Source organism: Tachyglossus aculeatus, chromosome 25 (genome assembly GCF_015852505.1).
Source record: "Tachyglossus aculeatus isolate mTacAcu1 chromosome 25, mTacAcu1.pri, whole genome shotgun sequence".
NCBI lineage: Eukaryota > Metazoa > Chordata > Mammalia > Monotremata > Tachyglossidae > Tachyglossus > Tachyglossus aculeatus.
In genome coordinates, this window is record NC_052090.1 from 7,464,140 (window position 1) to 7,486,563 (window position 22,424).

Consider the following 22,424-nt stretch of genomic DNA (forward strand, 5'->3'; position numbering starts at 1 on the left):
CTATGTGCAGAGCACTGTACTAAGTGCTTGGGAGAGCATAGTATTCCATTTTCCCAAGCTCTTCGTACAGTGATCTTCACTCAGTGAATGCTCAATAAATACCATTGATAGAATGAGTGTGTACTGGGTGCAAAGTGGCTAAGAAGCAACCAGGCAATCCATGCCATTCCAAGAAGCTGTACTTTCCTGGCAGAGACCGGGAAACAGCAATCAGTTGAAACTGATAATGGGAGCAGAAAGAAGAATAAGGATATAGGAGGTATTAATGCAAATACAGTCGGATGAAGTAGCACAGTGAATTACTGAGAGTTCTAGTGATGTGGAGGGCGGTTAAGGAGAGTTCCAGCCCCCGCCCTACCCCTGTCTTGCTGTGTGACCTCAGAGAAGTCACTTCACTTTTCTGGGCCTCAGTTTCCTAATCTGTAAAATGGGGATTAAAAACACCCTACCTCACGATGATGTTGTGAGGGTAAACTGAGATCACTGGTGTCCAAGAGCTTTGGAATGAGACAAATTCAGGATATTAATATCTATTATGCTCAGATAGTGGAGGGTAGGCTAGTGTTAAAACTAACACTAGTTTTAGCACACAGAAAAAGCAGCTTGGCCTACTGGATAGAACATCGGCCTTGGCATCAGAGGAGCTGGGTTCTAATCCCAGGCTCCGCCACTTGTATGCTGTGTGATCTTGGGCATGTCACTTCTCTTCTCTGTGCCTCAGTTACCTCATCTGTAAAATGGAGGTTAAGACTGTGAGCCCCAAGTGGGATATGGGCTGTGGCTAACCTGATTACCTTGTGAATTTACCCCAGTGCTTAATACAGTGCCCAGCACATAGAAAAAGTTTAACAAATGCCATTAAAAAAAAATCAACAACAAAAAACCAAACCATCATACCATCCCCCATAAGAACTGTGTTGGAAAATTTGGAGATTCATTCAGATGGCTGATTAAACTCTTCACAAGAAATCATAAACAAAAAAGAGATCTCAGAAATGTGTCTTATAGTCAGGAGTGCTGAGTTGGTGCAATTTAGCTTCACTGTAGAAGTTTCTGCTGTGTGAGTTTGGTTTGCATGAGCCCCACTGGGAATGGAATGAAGAGGACAAGGGGGTTAAATTCTGCGGAATCTGGTTTCTGGAAGGAGTAAGATGGGGGAGGAAAGGTTCAGAAAGTGACCAGACTCAGCATCCATTCTGGAAAGGAAATGCTGTATTCTTTTATTCCTCATTCAAGCTAAGAATTTGGCTGCCGGATTGTTAAATAGGGATGAAAAGGAAAGAACTAAAACTGCCCATGGAAACTGAGGAGAGACTCTGTGGCTCTCTGGACACATCACCAGTTCCCAAGGACTTTTCAGAATTGAAAGGGGTGGTGGCATTTCAAAGAAAAGGGCTTTGAAAAGTTTGGAATGTGGGTCTCATTAAAACGGGGGTACTGGCTTGCTTTTCTTTCTTGCTGACAGATCCAAAACATTGCAGTCAGTCAGTCAAACAGAATTTATTGAGCACTGTGTGGAGAGCTCTGTACTGTACTAAGCGCTTGGAAGAGTACAATATGCAATTTAACGGACACATTCCCTGCCCGCAATGAGCTCACAGTTTACAATGGTGGTCTACTTGGAGACCCACTGTAAGCTAAACTGTCTTTAGCTACTATCTCTAAACTGTAAGCTCATTGTGGGTAGGGAATGTGTCTACCAACTGTGTTGTACTGTACTCTCCTAAGTGCTTAGTACAGTGCACTGTGCACAATAAGCACTAAATAAATACCATTGATTGATTGAGACCAAGGTTCTGAGCCACTGGCTCTTTGAGTAGGGCAGAAGATAGACTTGGAAATTCTGAGAAACGTCAATTATATAGTGATATAAACAGTAATTGTGGTGTTTTGAAATGGTATTTGTTAAGTGCTTACTATGTACTATTCTCCCCCTTTTAGACTGTGAGCCCACTGTTGGGTAGGGACTGTCTCTATATGTTGTCAACTTGTACTTCCCAAGCGCTTAGTACAATGCTCTGCACACAGTAAGCGCCCAATAAATACGATTGATTGGTTGATTGATTGATACTAGGCACTGTACTAAGCAGTGAGGTAGATACGAACTAATCAGGTTGGACACAGTCCATGTCCCGCATGGGGCTCAGAGTCTTGATCCCCATTTTACAGATGAGGTAACTGAGGCACAAGGAAGTGAAGTTGCTTACCCAAGGTCACACAGCAGAGTGGTGGCGGAGTCAGGAGTAGAGCCCAGGTCGTCTGATTCCCAGGCCCATGCTCTTTCCACTAGGCCACACTGCTTCTCTGTAGCAGCATGGCTCTGGAGCAAGGAGGAAGCCACAGGATGCCAGACCTTCTAGGAAATCAATCAATCATATTTATTGAGCACTTACTGTGTGCAGAGCACTGTACTATGCACTTGGGAGAGTGCAATATAACAATATAACAGAGTTGGAAATGAAGCCAGACTCCTCACCATTTCTACTGTTCGGTCTCCAGCCCAACATAGGGACAAAATCTGGAATTTCCCTTTCTCTAGAGATGCAGATCCCTCTTAGGGTCGCTAACCTGGAGAGTTTCCAATACTCTGCCAGTCTTGGCTATGGGAGGGAGAGTCAAGCAGAGGCCTACCCATTCCATTCCTAGCCTGGGCAGTGGCTAGGGAGTGGAAGGCAATCTGCTACAAGTCAAAACTCACCCATGCTGGGCAGCAGCGGCATGGGAGAGAGTCGAGGGCAGAGACTCAAGTTGACTGCATGGAAGAAGGCAATGGTAAACCACTTCCGTATTTTTACCAAGAAAACTCTACAGATCCACTACCAGAATGATTGCAGATGGAGAGTGGGGCTTTCTGGGAGAGATGTGTCCATGGTGTCTCTATGGGTCAGAGATGACTCAAAAGCAAAAGACAAGAGATGCAGAAATAAAAACACCTATTAGCCTTATTCGATGATTTCAACCTTTGAGTCCTTTCCTTTCAACCTACCCCCATTCATGCCTGACAGATCCCAACTTTCCCTTCAAAACTTCATTAAATTCCCACCTCCTCAAAGAGGACTTCCCTGACTAAACCTTCATTTCCTTTACTCTCTCTCCCTTTTGCTTCACCCTTCCTCTTGAATTTGTACCCTTTATTCACCCCACCCTCAGCCCCACAGTTCTTATCCTGTAATTTATTTATATTAATATCTGCCACTCCCTCTAGACTGTAAACACACTGTGGGCAGGGAACATGTCTACCCACTCTGTTGCACTGTACTCTTCCAAGTACTTAGAAACACTCCCTGCTCCTCTGGGTACTCTCCCAATGCTCTTCACTCAGTAGGCACTCAATAAATTCCACTTAAGGATCACTCTTTTTGCAATCCAGGCCAGAGATCAGCACACCCACACTGGAACTGACCCTGCCTCAAAAGGGATGGAGGACCTGACAATTAGAGTAACCACTCAATAGACACCATTGATTGATGGTTCCTCAAGGGTCAGTTCTTGGTCCCCTTCTGTTCTCTATCTACACTCACTCCCTTGGTGAACTCACTTGCTCCCACAGCTTCAACTATCATCTCTACTCTGATGACACCCAAATCTACATCTCTGCCCCTGCTCTCTCTCCTTCCCTTCAGGCTCGTGTCTCCTCCTGTCTTCAAGATATCTCCATCTGGATGTCTGCCCTCCATCTAAAACTCAAATATGTCCAAGACTGAACTCCTTATCTTCCCTCCCAAACCCTGCCCTCTCCCTGACTTTCCCATCACTGTTGACGGCACTACCATCCTTCCCGTCTCACAAGCCCACAACCTTGGTGTCATCCTCGACTCTGCTCTCTCGTTCACCCCTCACATCTAATCCATCACCAAAACCTGTCGGTATCACCTCTGCAACATCGCCAAGATCCACCCTTTCCTCTCCATCCAAACTGCTACCCTGCTCGTTCAATCTCTCATCCTATCCCGACTGGATTACTGCATCAGGCTCCTCTCTGATCTCCCATCCTCCTGTCTCTCCCCACTTCAATCTATACTTCATGCTGCTGCCCGGATCGTCTTTGTGCAGAAATGCACTGGGCATGTTACACCCCTCTTCAAAAATCTCCGGTGGCTGCCAATCAACCTACACATCAGGCAAAAAATCCTCACTCTCGGCTTCAAGGCTCTCCATCACCTTGCCCCCTCCTACCTCACCTCCCTTCTTTCCTTCTACAGCCCAGCCCACACCCTCTGCTGCCCGGCCGCTAACCTCCTCATTGGGCCTCGTTCTCGTCTGTCCCGCCGTCGACCCCCAGCCCACATCCTCCCCCCGGCCAGGAATGCCCTCCCTCTGCACATCCACCAGGCTAGCTCTCTTTCTCCCTTCAAAGCCCTACTGAGAACTCACCTCCTCCAGGAGGCCTTCCCAGACTGATTCCCCTCCTTCCTCTCCCCCTCCTCCCCCTCCCCATCCCCCGCCTTACCTCCTTCCCCTCCCCACAGCACCTATATATGTATATATGTGTATATGTACAAACATATATTTATTTATTACTCTATTTATTTTACTTGTACATATTTATTACTCTATTTATTTTACTTGTACATATTTATTCTATTTATTTTATTTTGTTAATATGTTTTGTTTTGTTGTCTGTCTTTCTATTCTAGACTGTGAACCTGCTGTTGGGTAGGGACCGTCTCTATATGTTGCCAACTTGTACTTCCCAAGTGCTTAGTACAGTGCTCTGCACACAGTAAGCGCTCAATAAATACAATTGAATGAATGAATGACATGGGTTCAGTGGGAATTGGGGCAAAAAAGAGGTTCAGGTTGCCTGGAGTTGGTTCTGACATAGGCTTGTTATGGGCAGAGAATGTATCTTTTATAGTGTTATATTTTAAAAACTAATTCTGGTATTTGTTAAGCACTTACTATGTGCCAGGCACTGTACTAAGTGCTGGGGTAGATATAAGACAATCAGGTTGGACACAGGCCCTGTCCATCATAGGGCTCACAGTCTTCATCCTCAGTTTTTCAGATGAGGTAACTGAGGCACAGAGAAGTTAAGTGACTTTCCCAAGGTCACACAGCAGACAAGTGGTGGACATGGGTTGAGAACCCATGACCTTCTGACTCCAGGCCCATGTTCTATTCTCTATACCATGCTGCTTCTCTTTGCTGCTTTTACTCTCTCACGTGCTTAGTACAGTGCTCTGCACACATTAAGCTCTCAATAAATATGACTGAATAACTGCTTGATTGATAAAGCTCATGGGCAACACAGATGAGATAGGTCATTCAAAAGCAGAAGGGGGCACCTGAAATAAAAAGGGGGATGAATAACCCAAAGAGGCAGGGACAAAGATCTGTTTTATATTATTATTATTATATTTGTTAAGCGATTACCATGAGGTGTGGTCAAGCACTGTTCTAAATGCTGGGGTAGATACAAGTTAATCCGGTTCGACACAGTTCCTTTCCTACGTGGGCTCACAGTCTAAGTAGGAGGGAAAGGGATTGAATTCCCATTTTACAGTTCTCTCCCTAACCCCATCTCCTGTTAGGAGAACAAAGGATCATTGAAAATGGACAGCAGGTATATAAAAAAAGCAAAATAAAGGAAACATTTCTTCAGACGGGGCAAAGGCAGCTCATAGTGCTCACAACCACGGGATGCAGCGTGGCTCAGTGGAAAGAGCCCGCGCTTTGGAGTCAGAGGTCATGGGTTCGAATCCTGACTCCGCCACATGTCAGCTGTGTGACCTTGGGCAAGCCACTTAACTTCTCTGTGCCTCAGTTCCCTCATCTGTAAAATGGGGATGAAGACTGTGAGCCCCAAGTGGGACAACCTGATCACCTTGTATCCCCCCCCCAGCGCTTAGAACAGTGCTTTGCACATAGTAAGCGCTTAACAAATACCACCATTATTATTATTATGTCAGCGTCAGATAACGTATCTGGGCTCTAATCCCGGCTCTGCCACATGACTGCTGTTTGACCTTGGACAAATCACTTAACTTCTCTGTGCCTTAGTTACCTCATCTGTAAAATGGGGATGAAGACTGTGAGCCTCGTGAGGGACAAGGACTGTGTCCAACCTGATTACCTTGTATCTACCCTAGCACTTTTCACATCTGCAAAATGGGGATTTAATACCTGTTCTCCCTCCATCTTAAACTATGAGCCCCACATGGGACCTGAATATCTTGTGTCTACCCCATCGCTTAGTACAGTGCTTGGCACCTAGTAATCATTCATCAAATATTATTATTATTATTAACATCAACATTTATTAAAGACTTACCCCAGGGGTCTCCATTCCACGTGGATTCCTGCTGCTGCCTACCTGCTGTTCTTACTGGGAGTGTGACTTGACATCACTGAGCAGAAGGTTACAGCTGTCAAGGTGCTAGTGTGTGTGTGTGTGCTCATGTTTGTTTGTGTTTATGTATGTGTGTGTGTGTTTATGTATGTGTGTGTGTGGGGGGGGTATGTGAATCTATGCAGCCCAGCACAGATACTTGAGCATGAAATGGAGCTATCTCCTGTGACTGGAGCTCTTTCCGTTTCTCCACTGGAGAGAGAAGTTACTGAAATTCTACTAAGGGGGCCAAAGTCTTCATTGATCAACCGGTAAAACATCCAGGTATGCATCCAAACAATGCGGAGAAGAGGTGGGTGTTTCAGCCAAGGATGAAACTCAGCAATTCAAGTGAGTCTTCCCCAGAATGTAGTTTTTGGATTACGGTCTCTCATCACCTCGGAAAAAGAACATTTTTATCGTGTATAAAAATCTTCATTCATCCACCACATGCCCCAGTTTTGAAAATCCTTTCACATTCTATGGACAAGCCAGCAGTGGCACTTGACTTGGTTAACACTGGATTTTTGAACTTAAAAAGGAAGCATGTTAACTTGCTTATGCATAAGCCCAAATTAAAACTTTTTTCTAGGGGCACTCAAGATGTTTATTCTCCAGAATATAAATTACCTTTGAAGTTATGTTTTAGTTTTAAAACAGCCATTCCCGAGCTGAATAAATTAGATGCTGAAAATAAAAGTTATTCTTAGAGCACATTCCAAATATAAAGCCATGCGCATGATGCTTTGATTCAAATCATACACTTGCAAGCCTCTGTTATTGTTTGAGGCCTACATTCAGAGTGGCAATTCTTGTTTTTGATGATTATTCCATCCTGAAACCATTCCCCCCTCCCCCCCAACCAACCAATTAAAGCAGAATTGGGAGCACATTTACATCTAAGAGTGACTAAATTGCTCAACAGTGTGGTTCAAAACAAAAGGCCTTCAGTAGCGGTGTTCATTTTTGTCTCTGCTTGGCAAGCTCAAAAGAAAACAAACCAATTCCCTGAAGTTTTTTTCGGGGAGAGGAAGGTTGTTTTTGTTACTTTGATCTTAGCAGGTTGTGCATTTTTTATCGACTGCTGAATATGAAAAAGCCATAGCCTCGCCTGCTTCTCGGCCAGACTCTCGACTCTCCGTCACCAAGCATGCTCCATCCGAATGGGAATGCCGGAGTACGAATTTTCCCTTCAAAATTGATTTCCCATTCCAACAGACACCACAGGGTCGGAGTGAGTAGGAAAGTATCCGATGCTTTTATTAATACACCACCGAGAGTAAAAAATACACCCATGCACAATGGACGATGAATTCCTAATTCCCGAAAAAAAACCATGCTATTGCAGTTGCTTTTTCAAACTATCACATGAATCCTCTTTTAGCTAATGCAACAGCTAGCTCTGTTGATTTTTTTTCCACACTATAATCCATAATTCCAGACATACTAAGGTCATTTAAGTGGTTTATATGTCTAGTCTCTGTTATCTTCCTACCATTTTGGGCTGATTGATGACGCATCATTTCATAATATCCCCGATTTGTCAAGGCAGTTGAACAAAGCTGCCCCATTTCTCCCTTACCGAGCATCAAGGTGAGGTTTCCCAAACCGATTTGATGTCAGTATCATCATCATCAGTGGTATTTATTGAGCACTTACAGCATGCAGAGCACCGTACTGAGCGCTTGGGAGAGTACAACGGAGTTGATAGACACGTTCCCTGCCCACGATGGGTTTTCACATGGGTTTCAGAAACGGATGCCTACTCCAGAAACGGAGCTGTGTAGTTAAACATTAAGTAGTCCAGGTAGTAGAAATCATAGGTCAACTGCCTCTCGGAACTAGACAGCTCCCTTAAATATTGCCTCACGACTCCTGCGTTAGTCCTTTCATCCGAAGAGTGCCTGTCTTTAAAGTTGGGAAACTTCAGCTCTTTCGGGGCACCGATCAGCTGCAAAAAGTAATTGGCGTCCTGCTCCAGAGTTTCAAATTTCCCCACAAAGTCATAATTAATCAAGCAAGGATAGCAGAGTTTGCTGACTTGCTCCCAGTGGATGTCCATACCCACCGGACGCTGGGCGTCTAGCAGGTAGTGTATAAACTCTTGGAATTTGACTCCTGAACCATTATTCAGCGCCTCTCCGCAGACATTGGGACGATATTTCTTAATGATGGCCTTTCCGAAAACCGGGTGGTAATAGCTGTTAGGGTGTTCGAACTTGTCTCTGAATGCAGAAACCAACCTCTCCATGGGGTCGCGAACGAACACGGCTTTGGTGTAAGTGTTTAGACGGGTGTAGATACCCTTTAAGTCAAAGCTGTCTAATTTTTTCAAGTATTTTCCATAGTGCACGGCATCATGGGTAATATCATACGCCGACGAGGCTAATCCGTTGAGGACCATCAGGATCCTTTTCCAGTTGGAGCAGCCTGCCTTCGGCACCTCACAGTACAAGATTTTGTGCCGATCTTCTACATAGATCCTGGACACCAGGTGGGTCAGGTGGGTTCGGAGATGGTTGCCACTTCCGTATTTCCGGCAGAAATCATGGAGGAGAGACCGGCGTCTTTCCTGATCCGAATCCGTCGACTTCCACGTGTCGTCACGGATGAAACTCTTGTTCAAAGGGCGGGTGTCCGGGGGGAGGTTCATCTGGCTAAACTGCTTCAGCAGCAACTTGGTTTCATGCAGTTTGTTCTTCTTCTCTGGCTCCTCGGGAGCAAGTCGACTGGGCACCTGGGCAAATGGACAAGAGAGAAAAATGTAAAGCTGGTTCATACCGGATGGATGATAATACTAATAATAGTAATTGTGATGTTTATTAAGTGCTCACCACGTGCCAAGAACTGTACAAAGCGCACTGAGAAGCAGCATGTTCTGGTGGCTAGAACTCAGGTCTGGGAATCAGATGGGCCTGGGTTCTCATTCCAGCTCTGCCACTTGTCCGCCGTGTGGCCTAAGACTAGTCAGTTTGCTTTTCTGTTCCTCAATTACCCTATCTGTAAAATGGGCATTAAAACTGTGAGCCCCATGTGGGACTTGGACTGTGTTCAACCTGATTAGCTTGTATCCACTCCAGTGCTTACTTTAGTGCCTGGCAGCATGGTTAAGTGGATAGAGCACAGGAATGGGACTCAGAAGGAACTGGATTCAAATTACAGCTCTGCCACTAGTCTGCTATGTGACCTTGGGCAAGTCACTTCACTTCTCTGTGCCTTAGTTCCCTCATCTGTAAAATGGAGATTAAGACTGTGAGACCCATGAGGGACGAGGACTGTATCCAACCTGATTTTCTTGTATCCATCCCAGTTCTTATAATGGTGCCCGACAAATAGTAAATGCTTAATACCATAATTGTTATTATTATTGTATTAAGGGCTTAACAAATGCCATAAAAATTTGGATTTTTTATTCCTGAGTCACAGGATTGGGCCAGCGCTGTTGATGCCATAATGAGGAACTGGTATTTTGTGGAAGAGACTTGTTTTAGCTCCAGTTCCATGCTGACTCTCAGGGCACAGTTCATTCACAGATGCAACCCTAGTGGAAGAACAATCACCAGTCCTGTCTCTTAGCCTGCCTCAGGAGAAGTAAGATACTTCTGAGACACACGACAGTACAAAATTTAAACTGTGCCTTCTACCTTCTCTCCTCCCAACCTCTTCCTCCTTCTCTCGTTTCCCTCATCCAAGATGTCCACTGGTACCATTTCCCCCAACTCCCTCAACCCTATTCGATCCCCCTCTGCCTAAAATAGTAATAATTGTATTTGTAAAGTGCTATGTACTAAGCACTTGGGTACTACTACTAATAATAGCATTTATTAAGCACTTACTATGTGCAAAGCACTGTTCTAAGCGCTGGGGAGGTTACAAGGTGATCAGGTTGTCTCACGGGGGGTTCGCAGTCTTAATCCCGATTTTACAGATGAGGTAACGGAGGCCCAGAGAAGTGAAGTGACTTGCCCAAAGTCACACAGCTGACAATTGGCTGAGCCGGAATTTGAACCCATGACTCCTGACTCCAAAGCCCATGCTGTTTCCACTGAGCCATGCTGCTTTTCTAAGCAGGTGCAAGATAATCAGGTACGAGATAATCAGGCTGGACACTGTCCATGTCTCACACGGTATTCATTCTAAGGAGGAGGGAGAACAGGTATTGAATCCCCATTTTACAGATGAGGAAACTGAGGCCTTGCCGCTCCCGGAAGGCTCCTCTCCTCAGAGCGCCGCCATTGACGCCCGGGACTCTGTTCCCGAGAGGCCCGGCCGCCCACCCTCCCACCATCTCAGCGCCCCCACGGACACCCCCCCTGCTTCCACCCCCCCCACTTAGGAGGCCTTCCGTAAAGTGCCCCTCATCCCCCCCCACCATCCTGGTCCGGTCCTGACTGACTCTCCTCCCGCCCCCAGGTAAACAGCCCTTGTTAGCACCTTGTTAGCACCATGTTAGCACCATGTTACATGTTACATTAACGACAACCTCATTCCCACCTCCTCAGCCCTCCCATGCTAGTTGACTGTTCGCTCCCCTCCCCAGGTGTCTCTGCTCCCTGACCCCCCTTAACTGGCCCACCCTACTCCAGCTCTTAATAGTTTGTATCTGCTCTCTGTGGCATCATTGTCTGCCAATTCTATTATTGCCATAGCATATTGATTGCTCAACTACACCCTGTGATGCCATCGCCTACTTTTATCATTGTTACTGTTTTATTGCTTCTGCATCTCAATTGTTAACCCCCCGCGGTACTGTCACTCGCCCTGCTGACCTCACCATGAACTATCAGTTCCCTTGCTCCCAAATGCCATTCCCATTCCTCACCTTCCCCTTCCCCTCTCCCACCCAGCTGTTTCCCTCCCTCTCACCCACCAAGACCGCTCCCCCTCAACCCCTACCAAGGATTCCTCTGTACCAGCGCAGGTCCTCCGCTTCTCCCTCCCGGCCCCCCTCCTCCCCTTCTCCCCGCCCCCACCCCATCCCAGTTCTCCTTTCCCATCGCCACCCCCCCTTCCCACTCTCCCCGCCCAGGCCCCCGCCAACTCATCCCAATCCAAACCCTCCCCACCCCTCGCACCCTTCCCCCTCCCTCCCCACCCTCGACAGCTGATGCCAAGTGTGGCCTCTGGAACCCCCGCTCCGTTTTAAGTAAGATCCCTTTCATCCTGGACCTTTTCCTTTCCAGTTCTCTACTCCTCCTCGCCCTAACTGAAACATGGCTGTCGCCGGACGACACAGTCTCTTCTGCTGCTCTCTGCAGTGCAGGCCTCTTCTTCTCCCACTCCCCCAGACTCACCAGAAAAGGAGGAGGTGTCGGTTTCCTTCTCGCCCCCCAATGTCGCTTTCGCACTATCCCTCCTCCCCCTTCCCTTTCCTTCCCTTCCTTTGAAGCCCACATTATTCGCCTCTACCACCCCCTCCAGATTCTTGTAGCCATCATCTACCGCCCTCCGGGCCCCACTTCCAACTTCTTTAATGACTTTGACCCCTTCCTCACATTCCTTCTCTCCTTCTCCATGCCCACTCTGATCCTTGGAGACTTCAATATCCACATGGATATCCCTAACGACTCCTCTGCCGCCCGCCTTCTATCTCTCCTTGACGCTGCCAACCTCTTCCTCCACCCCACCTCACCCACTCACCAACTTGGTCATACCCTCGACCTCATCATCTCCTACCGCTGCACTGTGTCCACCCTCACCAACTCTGTGATCCCTCTCTCTGATCATAATCTTCTCACCTGCCTCCTCACTCACACTCCTTTCCCCTGTAAATCCGTATTACTCCCTCACAGAGATCTCCGCTCTCTGGACCCCACCCATCTTTCGGAGCGCCTCACACCCCACCTCGCCGCCCTCTCCTCTCTACCCAGTCTTGATGATCAGATTACTGCTCTCAACTCTACCCTTTCTACTCAGCTAGACTCGCTCGCTCCCCTTTCCCTTCGCCGCTCTCGCACCACTAACCCACAGCCCTGGATCACTGCCACTGTCCGCCTCCTTCGCTCTTATGCTCGAGCTGCCGAACGCTGCTGGCGAAAGTCTAAACACCATGCCAACCTCGTTCACTTCAAGTTTATCCTTTCCTGCCTTAACTCAGCCCTCTCTTCTGCCAGACAAAACTATTTCTCCTCCCTTATTGACACCCAGGCCCATCACCCCCCGCCAGCTCTTCCGTACATTCAACTCCCTTCTCAGGCCCCCGGTTCCTCCCCCTCCTCCTTCCCTCACCCCCAACGATCTGGCCTCCTACTTCATTAACAAAATTAAATCCATCAGGTCCGACCTCCCCAAAGTCTCTTCCCCCCTTTCTCCAACCCCCCGGCTCTCAACACTCTCTGCTACTCTCCCATCCTTCCCAGCGGTATCCTCAGAGGAACTCTCCTCCCTCCTCTCAAGTGCTACTCCGGCCACCTGTGCTTCTGACCCCATTCCCTCTCATCTTATGAAATCTCTCGCTCCATCCCTTCTCCCCTCCTTAACTTCCATCTTCAACCGCTCACTCTCCACTGGTTCCTTCCCCTCTGCCTTCAAACATGCCCATGTCTCTCCCATCCTAAAAAAACCCTCTCTTGACCCCACCTCACCTTCTAGTTATCGTCCCATATCCCTCCTACCATTCCTTTCCAAACTCCTTGAACGAGTTGTCTACACGCGCTGCCTAGAATTCCTCAACACCAACTCTCTCCTCGACCCCCTCCAGTCTGGCTTCCGTCCCCTTCATTCCACGGAAACTGCGCTCTCAAAGGTCACCAATGACCTCCTGCTTGCCAAATCCAACGGCTCATACTCTGTCCTAATCCTCCTCGACCTCTCAGCTGCCTTTGACACTGTGGACCACCCCCTTCTCCTCAACACGTTATCTGACCTTGGCTTCACTGACTCCGTCCTCTCCTGGTTCTCCTCTTATCTCTCCGGTCATTCTTTCTCAGTCTCTTTTGCAGGCTCCTCCTCCCCCTCCCATCCTCTTACTGTGGGGGTTCCCCAAGGTTCAGTGCTTGGTCCCCTTCTGTTCTCAATCTACACTCACTCCCTTGGTGACCTCATTCGCTCCCACGGCTTCAACTATCATCTCTACGCTGATGACACCCAGATCTACATCTCTGCCCCTGCTCTCTCCCCCTCCCTCCAGGCTCGCATCTCCTCCTGCCTTCAGGACATCTCCATCTGGATGTCCGCACGCCACCTAAAGCTCAACATGTCGAAGACTGAGCTCCTTGTCTTCCCTCCCAAACCTTGTCCTCTCCCTAACTTTCCCATCTCTGTTGACGGCACTACCATCCTTCCCGTCTCACAAGCCCGCAACCTTGGTGTCATCCTCGACTCCGCTCTCTCATTCACCCCTCACATCCAAGCCGTCACCAAAACCTGCCGGTCTCAGCTCCGCAACATTGCCAAGATCCGCCCTTTCCTCTCCATCCAAACCGCTACCCTGCTAATTCAAGCTCTCATCCTATCCCGTCTGGACTACTGCACTAGCCTTCTCTCTGATCTCCCATCCTCGTGTCTCTCTCCACTTCAATCCATACTTCATGCTGCGGCCCGGATTATCTTTGTCCAGAAACGCTCTGGACATATTACTCCCCTCCTCAAAAACCTCCAATGGCTACCGATCAATCTGCGCATCAGGCAGAAACTCCTCACCCTGGGCTTCAAGGCTGTCCATCACCTCGCCCCCTCCTACCTCACCTCCCTTCTCTCCTTCTACTGCCCAGCCCGCACCCTCCGCTCCTCCACCACTAATCTCCTCACTGTACCTCGCTCTCGCCTGTCCCGCCATCGACCCCCGGCCCACGTCATCCCCCGGGCCTGGAATGCCCTCCCTCTGCCCATCCGCCAAGCTAGCTCTCTTCCTCCCTTCAAGGCCCTGCTGAGAGCTCACCTCCTCCAGGAGGCCTTCCTGAGCCCCTTCTTTCCTCTCCCCTCGTCCCCCTCTCCATCCCCCCGTCTTACCTCCTTCCCTTCCCCACAGCACCTGTATATATGTATATATGGTTGTACATATTTATTACTCTATTTATTTATTTATTTATTTATTTTACTTGTACATTTCTATCCTACTTATTTTATTTTGTTGGTATGTTTGGTTCTGCTCTCTGTCTCCCCCTTTTAGACTGTGAGCCCACTGTTGGGTAGGGACTGTCTCTATGTGATGCCAATTTGTACTTCCCAAGCGCTTAGTACAGTGCTCTGCACATAGTAAGCGCTCAATAAATACGATTGATTGATTGATTGATTGAAGCATAGGGAAGAAAAGTGTCGTCTTCTCTTATGCTGTCGAGTCGTCTCTGACCCATAGAGACACCACTGACACAACTCTCCCAGAATGCTCCACCTCCATCTGCAATTGTTCTGGTAGTGTGCCCACAGAGTTTTCTTGGTAAAAAAAGAAGTGGTTTACCATTGCCTCCTTCCACACAGTAAACTTGAGTCTCCAGCCTCGACTCTCTCCCATGCTGCTGCTACCCAGCTCAGGTGAATTTTGACTTGTAGCAGATTGCCTTCCATTTGCTAGCCACTGCCCAAGCTTGGAATGGAATGGGTAGGCCTCTGCTTGACTCTCCCTCCCATAGTCAAGACTGGTAGAGTACTGGAAACTCTCCAGGTGCAACCCTGAGAAGGGGAAGTAAGGTGACTTGCCCCAAATCACACAGCAGACACATGGCAAAGCTGGGAGTAGAACCCAGGTTCTCTAATTCCCAGGCCCATGCTCTTTTCACTAGGCCATGCCATGTCTCTTGAGGAGGCTATTACTGGGATGGTCTGTCTGCTGAGCTGCACAGAAAATGCCCAGACTCCATCCCTGGTGTTCTCCTCATCCCCCAACATCCTGGAGTCTGGGAAATTGGCTCATGAACAATAATCCACATGGTTTGGGGGCTCTGCTGGGGTAAGCCAGATCAGGAGTATAGCATACCACAAAGAGAAGTCTTCATTTCCCAAGAGGTAAATCCCAAGCCTGCCTTCTTTCACATTTTGGTCACTCAGATTTCATGACCAGGGTGTTTTCACTGAAAATGACTCCCTTTAACTCTTTTTTTTTTTGCCGTCCACATTCAATTTTTCTCCAATCACTTGATGATTGAAGGCGAGAGCCAACTTTCCCGACTTAAGAGATGTCTCAAATTCAAGCTTTCAAGCTCTAGCTGAAAGTGTGGCTGATTCTTCTCTTCCCTATCAGTCAGTCAGTCAACCAATCAGTGGTATTTATTGAACAGTTACTATGTGCAGAGCACTGTAGTGAGCGCTTGGGAAAGTACAATATAATCGAGTTGGTAGATTTGGTCCTTGACTACAAGGATCTTATAGTTTATTGGGGGAGATAGAAATTAAAAAAGCCCTATTCTAGTTTTCCTCTCAAAGTAACCTTACTGAATTTATTTTAATTAGTCTTGTCAACCTGTATCCCAGCAAGGTGAACCACCCCTTTCCCTGGTGTTTTTTTTTTTATATGGTGTTTGTGAAGCACTTACTATGTGCCAGACACTGTACTAAGCACTGGAGTAGATGCAAGCTAATCAGGTTGGACACAGTCCCTGTCCCACATGCGGCTCACAGTCTTAATCCTCATTTTACAGATGATGTAACTGAGGCACAGAGAAGTTAAGAAACTTGCCCGAGGTCACACAGCAGACACTGGTAGAGCCAGGATTAGAACCCAGATCCTTCTGACTCCCGGGCCCCTGCTCTAACCACTAGACCATGCTGTTTGGTTGATTTATGACACCCAGTGGCACACATTCTGCCCAGGTTTACTCTACCTGGTCCATTGAGGAGGAAGGTATTTCCCGGCATCCATTGAGGCAGAGAGCCAATGTAGGGGGCATCAATCTTCTCTGAGGTAACCAGATGAGGCTTTATTGAAATCTCTTTCTATTTGGCTGAGATAATTTCACTTGTTTTTGAGTTTATGAGGCCATAAGTAGCTCCCATCTGTTGAGGAACATATTTCTCGAAGCCATTTCCTCTTGAGTATGGAAGACTGGGGGGTAAATTAAATGATAACTTTTATAATAAGTGTCAGAGTCACAAGAGAACCAGAATCGGGAGCATGTGTTCAATTCTGGTCTTTCCTTCTGAAAGCTTAAGTTGGGCAAATAATTCATTTTATTTGTTTGCGGCATAGATTAGACCTAATAAAACCCATGTGGTTTATAGTTGTATGCTAATCAATCCATTGTTTCAGAAAAGAGGAAATTTCATTGACTAATCATTCACTGTAGTATGTTACATTTCTGAGGATCCATGGGAATATTGGGCTGATCGAATCAGCAAACGAAAGAGATATATATCTGTCTCCCTCTGTAGATTGAAAGCCTGTTGTGGGCAGGGAACATGTCTGCCAAGTCTGTTATGTGGCATTCTCCCAAGCACTTAATACAGTACTCTGACTGATTGATAGATTGATCCACTGAAAGCCGCAGAAACGATAAAGAATCTTCTTTATTTCCTTTTCTCTGGATGATGGACTACATAGTGTGGCTAAGTAGATTATTGAACATTTAACATTTTTCACATTAAGGACGCTAAAGGTGAGGTTCATTCCACAAAGAATCTTGTGCTGGCAAAGAATACTCAGCTACGGTTAAATTCCCCTGCCCTTCTTGGAAGCAATATATTCTGCTACGCTCTGTTACGGAAGACAACGGTGTTAAGAGAAATTCAATTTCCATGAAGTCTATGAAAAAAGATTCAGCAATGATGAATTTCACCATCTTTACTCTGTCAGGAAATAGAAGATGAAGTCCTTTGGGATGCCAAGTTGGCTTATCTTCCATTTTGCATGACTTTCATAGGGATAGTATGCTCTTTAAATTTTACTTCTTTGAATCTTGATACATTTTTTTTCCTTACTGTTGGCAGGAGCCTGTCAGCTTTAGGCTGCCAATGGCTTTGGTTTGAAGTAGTAGTAACAGCAGTAGCATTTATAGTGCATAGCTGTATTATGCACTTGGGAAGTAAAAACAAGCAAGTGACATATTCTCTTCCCACAAGGAGCTTACGCTGTAGTGAGGGATACAGCCATAAAAATGTTTATGAAGTCATCAAAATAAACGACTGAATATTTGAAAAAGTGCATGGACATTAATGCTGAAGATGAATATAAGTATAAGAAACAACATGGTCTAGTGGAAAAAGCCTGGGAGTAAGAGGACCTGGGTTCTAATCTTGGATCCTCCAATTGTCTGCCATGTGACCTTGGGTGAGTCGTTTAACTTCTCTGTGCCTCAGTTACCTCAACTGTAAAATGGAGATTCAAACTGTGAGCTAGCAATGGCTGATGGATTTATGTAACTTGGGATGCTGGGAGTTAATCGGGGAAGGCATATTGGAGGAGGAAATGCTTCAGCAGACTTGTTGGTTCTGTCAGCTTTGAGGAGGTAAGGAATTCCAAGCCCGGGGTAACTGAGTGAGCCAGAAGAAGGAGGCGGGAGAATAGAGAGAAATTCAGCTAAAACCTTGTCCACTTTTAACTCTTTGTGGCAGGAAACCTGTCTCCCAACTCTGTTATATTGTCCTCTCCCAAACACTTAGTACAGTGCTCTGCATACTGTAAGCACTCTATAAATACAACTGATTGACTGATGTTTGGCTTTGGAGTTAGAAGGATAGTTGATGATTTAGAAACACCATCCCAAGGGCCTCTTCCGGGAAGACTCAGAAGAAATACTTGTGCCAGTAGATTTGACGATCACGTAATTCTGGTATTTGGTAAATGCTTACTATTTGTCATTCATTCATCCATTCAATTGCATTTATTGAGCACTTCCTGTGTGCAGAGCCCTGTCCTAAGTGCTTGGGGGAGTGCAATGCAACAAAAAACAGACACATTCCCTGACCACAGTGAGCATACAGTTTGGAGGGGAGGAGACAGACACTAATATAAATAAATTACAGATATGTAAATAATGCTGTGGGGCTGTAGGGGGGATGAACAAAGGAAGCAAGTCAGGGTGACACAGAAGGGAGTGGGAAAAAGGAAAGGGGGGCTTAGTCAGGGAAGGCCTTTTGGAGGAGATGTGCCCTCAATAAGGCTTTGAAGTGGGGGCGGTAATTGTCTGTCAGATTTGAGGAGGGAGGGTGTCCCAGGCCAGAGGCAGGACTGGGCCAGGGGTGAGATAGGCAAGATCGAGGCACAGTGAAAATATTAGCATTAAGTGGAGTGAAGTGTGTGGGCTGGGTTGTAGTAGGAGAGTAGCGAGGTGAGGGTGATTGAGTGCTTAAAGCCATTAAAGCCAGTTTGATACAGAGGTGGATGGGCAACCACTTAGTTTCGTGTTAAGCACTGAACAAGATCATCAGGTGGAACATAGCCTCTGTCCCACATGGGGCTCACCACCTAAATAGGTGGCAGAAGGACAAAGAAATGAACCTGTGGCTATTTTAACTAATAGCTTCAACTTTACCCCCACCAAGTCTCAGCTCTGATCAGCAGAAGGGACATGCTGAGCCCAATTTCCTTCTATTTTTCCACCTCGCCACTGGGAGACACACTACCGCCTGACCATCAGCTTTCAGGTTCTCCCTAATCTGGGTCTCTTGAACCCAGTAATAATAATAACTGTGGCCTTTCTTAAGTGCTTACTATGTGCCAGGCACTATTCTAAGAGCTGGAGTGGATACAAGCAAATCAGGTTGGACAAAGTCCTTGGCCTACATCGGGCTCTGGGTCAAAGAGTGAGGGAGGACAACTACTTAATTCCCATTTTACAGATGAGGAGAAAGTTATGTACGTAGAGGTTAAGTGACTTGCCCAAGGCCACCCAGTAGGAAAGGGACAGAGTTGGATTAGAACCCAAGTGTCCTGACACCCAGTCCTGTGTTCTTTCCATTAGGCCAGGCTGCAGAGCTTATGATCATAGGAACTTGGATGGTATCAATCAATTGGTAGTATTTACTGCATGCTTAATGTGTGCAGAGCCCTTTACCAACCATTTCGGAGAGTACAATATAGCATGTATAACATGGTAGACATGTTACTTTGTCCACAAGGACTTCAAGTCTGGAGGGAAGGAGAGTCTAGGGAAGGAGAGTCTACATTTTACAACCCATGTACATGCAAAATTTTAGTTACACATTTTAGGTAAAGAGATGCCACTTACCTTTTTATTGACCTTACTCATTTTTGACACTCAATTGTTTAAATGCTCCCAAAGAAGCATCTAATTAGCTACTGATTATTGATTATGGTTTAAAATGAATGATTTAGAAGGGACTTTTCTAGTGTGAATAAGTGTTTACAAGAAGCAGCATGACCTAATGGAAAGAGCACAGGTCTGGAAGTCCGAAGACTTGGGTTCTAATCCTCGATCTGCCACTTGTCTGTTTTGTGACCTAGGGCAAGTCACTTACCTTTTCTGTTCTTCAATATCTCTAGACTGTAAGCTTGTCTGTAGACTGTAAGCTCATATATGGGCAGGGAACATGTCCACTAATTCTGTAGCATTGTACTCTCCCAAGTGCTTAGCACAGTGGTCTGCATATAGTAAGCGCTTAATAAGTACCATTGATTGATTGATCTCCTCATCTGCAAAATGGGGATTCAATGAGAGTTCTCCCTCCTATTTAGACTGGGAACTCCGTGTGGGACCTGATTACCTTGTATCTGCCCCAGAACTTAAAAGAGTGCTTGGTACATGGTAAATGCGTAAATACATAAATCTTCATCTCCCACTCCCTTCTGCTTTGCCCTGACTTTCTCCCTTTGTTCTTCCCCCCTCCCAGTCCCACAGCACTTATGTACATATCTGCAATTTTATTTATTTGTATTGATGTTCGTCCCCCCCGCTTCTGGACTATAAGCTCATTGTAGGAGGGGAAATGACTATTTATTGTTGTATTGTACTCTCCCAAGCACTTAGTACAGTCCTCTGCACACAGTAAGTCCTCAATGAATATGATTGAATAAATGAATGAAATGCTTAAAAAACACCGTTGTTATTATTACCCATTTTAAGTAAAAAGATGCCACCTACCTTTTCATTATCCTAACTTATTTTTGATGCTCAGTCGTTTAAATGCTTGTAAAAAAGCATCTAATTAGTTACTGATTTGAACTGTGGTTTGAACTGAATGGTTCAGGAGGGATTTTTTAGTGTGCTGAAGTGTTCACAAGTTGGATATGACTCAAAAACAAAGCTAAAATGAACTATTAAAGAGATGCAATTCATCTTCACACAAGCAATACAAAATGAGGATGGGCTAAAACTGTGTTTTATTCTAGATTCTGAGCTGTCAATCTTTTGTTCATTCTTCTCCCCTAATCTAGTAAACAAGATATATTAACAAGTTGCTCTTAATAAGCATGCTAATTTCCCTAACCAATTGCACAGAAAAGAATCACATTTTCACCCCAGAGGGTTCAAGTTGTTGTTCGTCTCTGAGCTCAGGTGTTGTGAAATAGCTCTGGGCTGAAAAACAGAAGTGCATGGTGGGCTAGTCAGTGAGTTATCTACCGCTGCAACAGGAAACTTCCAGGCCCTAAACCCATGGTGGGGCTAGTGAAAAGCTCAGTTTTTCATTGGGATTACATAAACCACAAGGTTTCCACAGTAACAACAACAACAACAATAATAATAATAATAATAATAGTCACCCCACAGGAAAGTGGCAGAGCTGGGATTAGAGACCAATCCCCTGACACTCAGGCCTATGCTCCTTCACCTAGGCCACACTGCTATATTCTACAGATTGTAACCGAGCTGGTTAATAATACAAATAATAGTGGTATTCGTTAAGTGTTTACTGTGTGCTGAGCACTGTACTAAGCACTGGGGTAGATACAAGATAATCAGGTTCCCCAGATGAGGCTCACAGTCTAAGTAAGACGGAGAAGAGGAATTGAATCCTCATTGTGCAGTTGAGGGAACAGAAGAACAGAGAAGTGAAGTGACCTGCCAAGGTCATAAAGCAGACAAATAATGGAGCTGGGACTAGAACTCAGGTCCTCTGATTCCCTGGCCTGTGCACTTTCCACTAGGCCACGCTACTTCTTCAGTCAAAGCACGCTGGGTTTATCCACTAGAGTGGTTTTTCAAAATTGATTTCCAGAGTCAAATTCACTTGGCTGTACAGCGTTTTTTCTTAAAAAAACACTTCTTTGCCTCTTGGATCATTTGCACAATGAAGATAAACTGAAAAAGGAAATAACAGACCTCTTCATTTATCTGAGGCTAGGCCTTAGTACTACGTTACTAAGTGAGAAATGAAAAGAAATGAGCGTCCATCTTGTTCTGAAGGCTCCCGTGGTGTGGAGCATGTTGTGTCACGAAGGAAGTGCAAATTGAAGTTAAAAAGAATAATTTTTCATCGTCTCTGACAAATGACTTAGGAAACTCCAGCTGGTAGATGCCATCTGACCCAAAACGAAAGTTAAGAGTTTGACAGGGGGATTATGAGTCTTCCAATTTGCCTTAATCAACCAAGAGTATTTATTGAGGGCTTACTCTTTGCAGAACACTGCTCTAACTTCGTAGGAGAATACAATATAGTAATCAATCCAACGGTGGTTTTTATTGAGCACTTAACTCTCTGTTTTGTGACCTAGGGCAAGTCACTTACCTTTTCTGTTCTTCAATATCTCTAGACTGTAAGCTTGTCTGTAGACTGTAAGCTCATATATGGGCAGGGAACATGTCCACTAATTCTGTAGTATTGTACTCTCCCAAGTGCAGAGCACTGTATGAAGAAGTAGTCAATCAATCAGTGTTATTTATTGAGTGCTTCCTATATGCAGAGCACTGCACTAAGCGCTTGATAAAGTAGAATACAACAGAGTTGGTAGACACAATCTCTGCTCACAAGGAGCTTCCTTAAAGATCAGATGAACTTTGCCACCTGGATTTAGACCAGAAAAATCAGATTTTAATTTCTAAACCAGCCTCTAATGGGGAAGATAATAATAAATAATTTTAGTATTTGTTAAGCATTTACTATGTGTCAGACACTGTACTAAGTGCTGGGATGGATCCAAGCAGGAAAACAGGTGGAATGGCTTGTTCTATTTCCATTTTGGCATATTCCAAAAGGGATTTGGCCATTCTGAGCTCACGAAGAAATTGACTCTATAAAGATAGATGGAATGGCTTATTCTATT

The 22,424-nt window shown here is 45.8% G+C and overlaps 1 protein-coding gene and 2 non-coding genes across 3 annotated transcripts in view; 1 reads left to right on the forward strand and 2 right to left on the reverse strand.

The window, feature by feature from the left end:
• The first annotated feature begins 2,548 nt into the window (after positions 1-2,548).
• On the forward strand, positions 2,549-2,688 carry LOC119945624. The gene has a single exon (XR_005456284.1). It is a non-coding gene; the product is annotated as a small nucleolar RNA SNORA7 (small nucleolar RNA).
• A 4,921-nt stretch (positions 2,689-7,609) lies between these two features.
• Positions 7,610-22,424, reverse strand: part of CHST9 (carbohydrate sulfotransferase 9) — an 89,981-nt gene continuing 75,166 nt past the window's right edge. Inside the window, exon 4 of the mRNA XM_038766728.1 lies at positions 7,610-9,068. Within this exon, the coding sequence (XP_038622656.1) occupies positions 8,094-9,068 (975 nt within the window). The 3' untranslated portion in view covers positions 7,610-8,093. The remainder of the gene's footprint in view (positions 9,069-22,424) is intronic.
• On the reverse strand, positions 14,814-14,951 carry LOC119945641. The gene has a single exon (XR_005456301.1). It is a non-coding gene; the product is annotated as a small nucleolar RNA SNORA7 (small nucleolar RNA).